We start from the raw sequence: 8,030 nt of genomic DNA on the forward strand, positions 1-8,030 counted from the left end.
AGAGACGAGACGGGCAAAGAGAGACGAGACAGCACAGAGAGACGAGACAGGCAAAGAGAGACGAGACAGGCACAGAGAGACGAGACAGCACAGAGAGACGAGACGGGCAAAGAGAGACGAGACAGGCAAAGAGAGACGAGACAGCACAGAGAGATGAGACAGGCAAAGAGAGACGAGACAGCACAGAGAGACGAGACAGCGCAGAGAGACGAGACAGGCAAAGAGAGACGAGACGGGCACAGACAGACGAGACAGGCACAGAGAGACGAGACGGGCAAAGAGAGACGAGACAGCACACAGAGAGACGAGACGGGCAAAGAGAGACGAGACAGCACAGAGAGACGAGATGACAACAGAAGCTGGACACAAAAGAGACACTGCTATGACCAAAATGCAAAAACAACAGAGTCCCTAGAAAACAACATTTTCAGGAACTAGAAGATGATTATCTTATAAAGGAACAAGTAAAAAGTTCAGAACCAAACTTCAAACCCTGGACGAACCCAGGGACCACGGCAGGATGATGATGGATGTCCCAATAGTGACTGAACCTGTGTTTGTCCTCAGGGTTGAAGTTCCTACTAAAATGCGTGTGGAGCACTGGTCCTTCAGCTTATTCGAGCTGTTGAGTGACCTGCGAGGGCGAGATGACTTCAAGGTCTTCCTTAAGAAGGAGTTCAGTGGTACGTCAACAAATGTCGTTCATCACAGTTTCTCTTCTTGGTAGAGTTGAGAGTTCTGCATGACTAAACAACTACAAGCATGGAGTTTTATCCATGTTTAGCTAAATACAGTGAAGATTAGGACACATTTATGCTTTATCATGGTGATGGGTGGTAGATAAAACAAAGGGAACATGGATGTTTCAACTAAACTGTGAAACACCCACGTCAGCCATATTTCTTTCACAATAAACATCAGGACCCTTATTATTCAACATAGAGCTCATTTGTATTTATTCAGTCTTCAGTTTATTTTAGTTTTGTCAGATCTTCGTGCCAACGATTGTGGAGAGGTTTCCATAATTTGACAAAAATGTTACACTTTGGCTCCACTGGTGGGGTTAGATGAACCACCAGTGTCTTATAGTGTCTTACTATTTATATTTTATCCCTGCACATTTGGCGTGGAGCCCCCATGATTTCAAATCAAATCAAATCACTTTTTATTGTCACATCACATGTGCAGGCACACTGGCACAGCACATGCGAGTGAAATTCTTGTGTGCGAGCCCCACAAGCAACAGAGATGTGCAAACACAACAACACAAACGAGCAAAATACAAGAATGGCCAACCTGAAACTAATAAATATATGTACAATATATAATAGTGTATGCATTTCTGGATGTGTATACTAAATATTTTCCTACGTGTGTGTGTGTGTGTGTGTGTGTGTGTGTGTGTGTGTGTGTGTGTGTGTGTGTATACACATTTTTACAAATTAAATAGTAAAAAAAAAAAAAAAAAAAAAAATAATAATAATAATAATAATAAAATATATAAAATATACAGAGTTGAATATGTGCAAAACAAGTGGCATTTATATACAGTGTGGAGTGCATAATGTTGAAGTTCCAGTAGTGAAGCTGAGGTGTCTATGACGTGTTCAGCAGTCTGATGGCCTGATGGAAGAAGCTGTCTCTCAGTCTGCTGGTACGGGACCGGATGCTGCAGAACCTCCTTCCTGATGGAAGCAGTCTGAACAGTTTATGGCTGGGGTGACTGGAGTCCTTGATGATCCTCCCCGCTTTCCTCAGGCAGCGCTTCCTGTAGATGTCTTGGAGGGAGGGAAGCTCACCTCCAATTATCCGTTCAGAGCACCGCACTACTCGCTGGAGAGCTTTGCAGTTGTAGGCGGTGCTGTTGCCGTACCAGGTGGTGATGCATCCAGTGAGGATGCTCTCAATGGCACAGTGATAGAAGGTCCTGAGGATGCGGGGGCTCATGCCGAATCTTTTCAGTCTCCTGAGAAAGAAGAGGCGCTGCTGCGCCTTCTTCACTGTTTTGTTTGTGTGTACTGACCACGTAAGATCCTCAGCCAGATGTACTCCAAGGAACCGGAAGCTGCTCACTCTCTCCACAGCAGCGCCGTTGATGGTGATGGGGGTGTGTACTTCTCTGCACCTCCGGAAGTCCACTATCAACTCCTTTGTCTTTGCGACGTTGAGGGTGAGATGGTTGTCTTGACACCAGTGGGTCAGGGCGCTGACCTCCTCCCTGTAAGCCGTCTCATCACCGTTGGTGATAAGACCCACCACTGTAGTGTCGTCCGCAAACTTCACAATGATGTTGGAGTTGTTAGTGGCCGTGCAGTCGTAGGTGTAGAGTGAGTACAGGAGAGGGCTCAGTACACACCCCTGTGGAGCACCAGTGTTCAGTGTGATGGGGGATGAGGTGATGCTGCCCAGTCTGACCACCTGGCGTCTGTCAGACAGGAAGCTAAGGATCCAGCTGCAGAGGGAGCTGCTCAGTCCTAGATCCTGCAGTTTCCTGTCCAGCTTCGAGGGAACGATGGTATTGAATGCTGAGCTGTAATCTACAAACAGCATCCTCACATACGTGTCTCTCTTCTCCAGGTGTGACAGGGCAGTGTGTAGTGTCAGGGCTATGGCATCATCAGTGGACCTGTTGTGGCGGTATGCAAACTGTAGAGGGTCCAGTGAGTCGGGTAGTGCAGAGCGGATGAAGTCCCTGACCAGCTTCTCGAAGCATTTGCTTACGATGGGGGTCAGGGCTACAGGTCGCCAGTCGTTCAATGAGGAGATGGTGGAGGATTTGGGTACAGGGACGATGGTGGCCATTTTGAAGCAGGCTGGGACTACAGACAGAGAGAGGGAAAGGTTGAAGATGTGCGTGAACACTCCAGCCAGCTGAGCCACGCATGACTTGAGGACGCGGCCGGGAATCCCGTCCGGACCAGTAGCTTTGCGTGCGTTCACCTTCCTGAAGCACTTCCGCACATCCTCCTCAGACACAGTGTGCGCACTGACGTCATCCGCGGTGCGCGCACACTGTCCGGTCTCATGGTGTTCGCTGTGTCGAATCTAGCGTAGAATACGTTTAGATCCTCACACAGAGAGGCCGTGGTCTGCGGTGTGCTGGTTTTCCCTCTAAAGTCTGTGATCGTGTTTAGTCCCTGCCACATACTCCGAGGGTTGTCGAACTGTTGCTCCACCCTGTCCCTGTACTCACGTTTGGCTGCTTTGATCGTCTTCCGGAGTTGGTAATGTGCGTGTTTGTAGTCCGATGTGTTCGCGGAGGCAAAGGCGGTGTTCCGTGCCGCGCGAACATCTCCGTTAATCCAGGGTTTTTGATTTGGGAAGGATTTAACTGTTCTGGATGGGACGACATCTTCCACGCATTTCCTGATAAATCCGCAGACTGACTCTGTGTACTCATCAATGTCTCTGGCGGCCACGTGAAACATTTCCCAGTCCGCGTGATCAAAACAGTCCCGCAGCGCAGACTCCGATTGGTCCGTCCAACAGTGCACCGCCCTGTTGTTGATTTTGTTGTATATGTACAATGACAACTCCATAAGTCAGAAAACTGTCATACTTATTAGGATCTAATGTGGTATATGGTGTGTGCACATCAGGTGAGAACTTGGCTTTTTGGGAAGCAGCAGAAGAACTGAAGTGGGGAACCTCATCGTCTATGTCAACAAAAGCTGAGACCATCTTCAAGTAAGACAAATAATCTAACCTCATTCTTCTTTCTTTGATTTCTATTTTACTTTATTTTACATTCCACATTTTTACATTTAAATTCCACATTTTGTGTTTTCTTGAGACCCGTCCAGCCATCCTGGTTACACAATACATCTTTGTTTCACATGAGATTCAGTTTCACACTTTACAATAGCTTTTGATTCAATTCACTTAGACAGCGCCAAATCACAACAACAGTCACCTCAAGGTGCTTTATGTTGTACAGTAGGTCGTCCAATAATACATACAGAGAAAACCCAACAATCATATGAACCCTATGAGCAAGCACTTTGACAACAGTGGGAAGGAAAAACTCCCTTTGAACAGGAAGAAACCTCCGGCAGAACCAGGCTCAGGGAGGGGCGGGGCCATCTGCTGCGGTGAGGGGAGGAAGACGGGGTCATTTTAAATTGATTTCAGGTTTTCTAAATCTTCACTCCTATAACTTTCAGCCATGGAGGAGATTGATGTAGAATGTGTGTGTATGCAGGACCTTCCTGGCCCCTGGCGCCCCCCGCTGGATCAACATTGATGGCAGGACAATGGGTCTGACAGTGAAAGGTCTGGAACATCCTCACCGCTATGTGCTGGAAGCAGCACAGACGCACGTCTTCCTGCTCATGAAAAAGGTGTGTCCAGATTCATGATTGGTGTGAGGGTCAAAAATGATCTGTTCATACCAACACGTGGAGGTTGCTAGCATGCTCATGTTTTTGATTGGCACAGGACACGTTCTTCCGTTACCTCAAGTCACCTACATACAAGGACATCCAGAAGAAGGCACTGAACCCTGAACCGCACAACTTCAGGTTAGTATTCTACATAATGTAGACACAGAAGCTGAATTTCAGGTACCACTTATTCCAATTTAAAATGATCCAAACAGGAAAAACAGGGAAGGGAACCTCTTACTATATTGGGATATATTACCACAAGTACTGACGTACACACAGGCAGTACTTTTTGCCTGGATCCTTCATAATAGTAATCCGACTACATCACAAACTTTTGGAATCACAAACTTTTCCATACAGATCTCTATATAAGGAGACATGTTTAAATCCAGGCTGAAACAGGAAGTGGTGACAGTGTTGTAAGAGAGGCCTGCAGTTAATAAGAAAGGATGACTGTATGAAACTGAATAGTGTCTGAAGTCCGCAGGGGAAGAAATCAGTTCCTCTGAGACCGTCACTGTGGCTCAAGTAAAAAATGCTTGGAATTTAAGTTTATATGAAAAAGACGAAGACTAAAAGAAAAAGAAGACAGAAAGAGGAGAAGCACTGCGTCACTGCAATGGGAAAACAAAGTAAATAAAACTTCTCCAGCATTCATGGGATAGAAGCTCCTGTAATGATAGCGCCATTTTCAAATTGAAGATAAGAACATTTAAGATGAGACAGCATGAGGGATGTTTACATGTTTAAGTCTGGTCCACAGACCCACTGAGATCTGATGTGTTTTTAAAAGCCCTCCCTTCACACCATTTGGATTGGCATCACATTCAAATATTATTTTCTGCGTTGTGTGTCACCAGTTGCTCCTCCTGTGCGTATACTGGTCAAACAGGTTTACCGTCTAATCATTTGAACCCAAACCAGGGACAGGACAAGTAAAGAGCATAACATTCTACAATCGATAAGCAATGTGTGTTTCACAACTTTACTCTGGTGAAAGAGGCTTTTTTGTCATTAATGTTTGTATTTCCATCCAAGTCCTGCCAACCTGGAGCAGAATGCTCTCAACCGGAGCCCGGGCATCCACCCCATCATCCTCTGGCAGCAAGAAGAGGAGGAAAAAGCCAAGGCTGCCGCTGCCTCCGCTCCAGTGGATGTCAAAGCCATGATGAGCAAGATCGACAGGAAGAAGTAGAAAAGTATAGTGCAGGTGTGTTTGTATGCACGCAGGTTCGTTTAAAGCAGTCCTCTTTGTAGCTGGATACATGAAAGGTCTCACTTTACTTATTAATGGTCTCCTGTTTTAGTAACTGTGAGTTATTTTAAATTGGAAGGAAAAACTTGGGCTTTCAGGGCCAAGATCTGGAGAAACACAGGCTGAGCCATCAAAAGCTTTTCTTCTGTCTGTGCACAGATTACATTTCATTTGCTTATTTGAGTGAAATAATCCTAAAGACAAGTTACAAACGATCATTTACATATCACATTTTCTGATGTACTTAAAGCTGTTTCTACAGTTTCTACTAGTCAGCAGATCATATTTCATGTATATTGTGTTAGCACAGTTTGTTAATAACACTCTTACTGTTGTGAGTCTACAGGGTGGACCATTTATATGGATACATGGTAACAACATGGAAATGGTTGGTGATATTAAAGTCCTGTTTGTGGCACATTAGTATATGTGAGGGGGCAAACTCCTGAAGATGGGTGGTGACCATGGTGGCCATTTAGAAGTCGGCCATCTTGGATACAAGTTTTGTTTTTTTCAATAGGAAGTTGTTGTTGAAAAGCTACTGTAAAGTTACGTTGAAACCAAGCACACCATTGTTTTTCTTGTGACATTACCAATAAGTTTGATGTGTCACATGGCCCTCTTCCTATTGAAAAAACAAAAGTTCTATCCAAGATGGCCGACTTCTAAATGGCCACCATGGTCGCCACCCATCTTGAGGAGTTTGCCCCCTCACATATACTAATGTGCCCCAAACAGGACTTTAATATCACCAACCATTCCCGTGTTGTTACGGTGTATCCATATAAATGGTCCACCCTGTAGAACTGCAGTTGCACATATACACTGCTGTCATTACAGGGTTTTGTTTTGGTCTTATTAGATTAAATGTGTCACAATCGTGCAAAATAGTATTTCAGTGCATGTCAATGAAAGAGTATCTGTGTAGCATCCAAGTGTGGACCATGTCCCAAAAATACAAATAAATGAATTCTAATAAATAAGCTCAATATGTAGAAGACTTTGAATGTCACGGCTGATTTTTTTTAACTTTCACTGATGTTTCTTTTAAACAGCCAACAGTCCCTACTGATACATGGTAAATGGCCTGCATTTGTGTAGCGCTTTACTCAGTCCCAAAGCACTTTACACTACATTCAGTCATTCACACCTTTGTGATGGCAGCTACATTGTAGCCACAGCCGCCCTGGGGCGCACTGACAGAGGTGAGGCTGCCGGACACTGGCGCCACCGGGCCCTCTGACCACCACCAGTAGGCAAACATGGGGTTAGTATCTTGCCCAAGGATATTTGGCATGCAGCTAGGAGGGAGCCTGGGATCGAACCACCGACCTTCTGATTAGTGGCTGACCTGCTCTGCCACCTGAGCTACAGCCACCCCAAGATATATCAAGGATACATCAATATTGGCATATATACTGTGTTTGTATTCAAATCAAAAAGAGTTTATTTTAACACAGCTGTGCAAAAACACGCTTGCGATCATTTATTAATGGTGTCTGTGGCTCAGATGCTACAGTAGGTTGTAACACTGGGTACGTTTATAAATAAGATTATTTACAACAATTAAAGCACAATAAATACCAAAGAGAACCATGTTCAAACAAAAGGAGAATGGTTTAATCTGCTGATTTTTTCTTAAAAGGTTTTTAACTGTTTTTAAAGACTCCACAGAGCTTAAGTGTGAACTGTTTTAAAGCCTTGGAGCCAAAGACGAAAAGACTCTGTCCATCTCAGTCTTCAGTTTTACGTGAGATACAAATAGTTTGGATGAGAATTGTGGAGACCGACCTTCCAGTGCTCTGTATGCTGCAGTGATAATCCTGAGCCATCTGTGGGTGGATGAGTGTGAGCGAGATGAAGTACAAAGACGTGATGTGCGCTAAACGTGTATTAATGTTTGAGTTTTAGGTAAGAAAAGGCTCTATATGTGTCAGCTCTGTTTGTGCTTAAGAAGTGCACAGCTGTAGTCAACAAGTATTTTCATGATAAGTCGCTAACCTGAGAAACACTTCATATCAATCAACACTTTCAGCATCTTTTTAAACCAAAGGTCCAAATGTACTAAATAAATAAATAAAGGTGATTGAATCCCTGGTTAGCAGAACCCACAGTGTGACAGTAAACAACAGGTATGTAGTGAATAACAGGAGGACCAGAAGAAGAAGTTAGAAGTTATCGACCTGCCACGCTGTCGACACCACCGGGGCACGCTGAAGCAGTTATGCTGAAACTAACTCATGTTAGAAGCCAGGATGAACTACTTTTGCCAAGCACCGCCCTCCCTGGTGTCCAGAGTGTACTTGCTGCACTAGTTTTAGCTTTTCAGAACTAGTAAAAGGTCACCCCCACCTCCATCACCTTGGGTTTTGCATCCCCTATTGTAACCT

General features: G+C 44.7%; 1 protein-coding gene across 1 annotated transcript in view; it reads left to right on the forward strand.

The window, feature by feature from the left end:
* The window catches only part of rgs9a (regulator of G protein signaling 9a), a 35,953-nt gene extending 30,373 nt beyond the window's left edge, over positions 1–5,580 (forward strand). The window contains exons 13-17 of the mRNA XM_085351252.1: positions 568–683; positions 3,600–3,687; positions 4,202–4,340; positions 4,438–4,520; positions 5,424–5,580. Coding sequence (XP_085207378.1) covers positions 568–683; positions 3,600–3,687; positions 4,202–4,340; positions 4,438–4,520; positions 5,424–5,580 — 583 coding nt within the window. The remainder of the gene's footprint in view (positions 1–567; positions 684–3,599; positions 3,688–4,201; positions 4,341–4,437; positions 4,521–5,423) is intronic.
* Positions 5,581–8,030: the final 2,450 nt, after the last annotated feature.

This window comes from Diplotaxodon limnothrissa, linkage group LG4 (assembly GCF_057381915.1).
Source record: "Diplotaxodon limnothrissa isolate DT_005_m linkage group LG4, D_limnothrissa_male_GT1.1, whole genome shotgun sequence".
Taxonomy (NCBI): Eukaryota; Metazoa; Chordata; class Actinopteri; order Cichliformes; family Cichlidae; genus Diplotaxodon; species Diplotaxodon limnothrissa.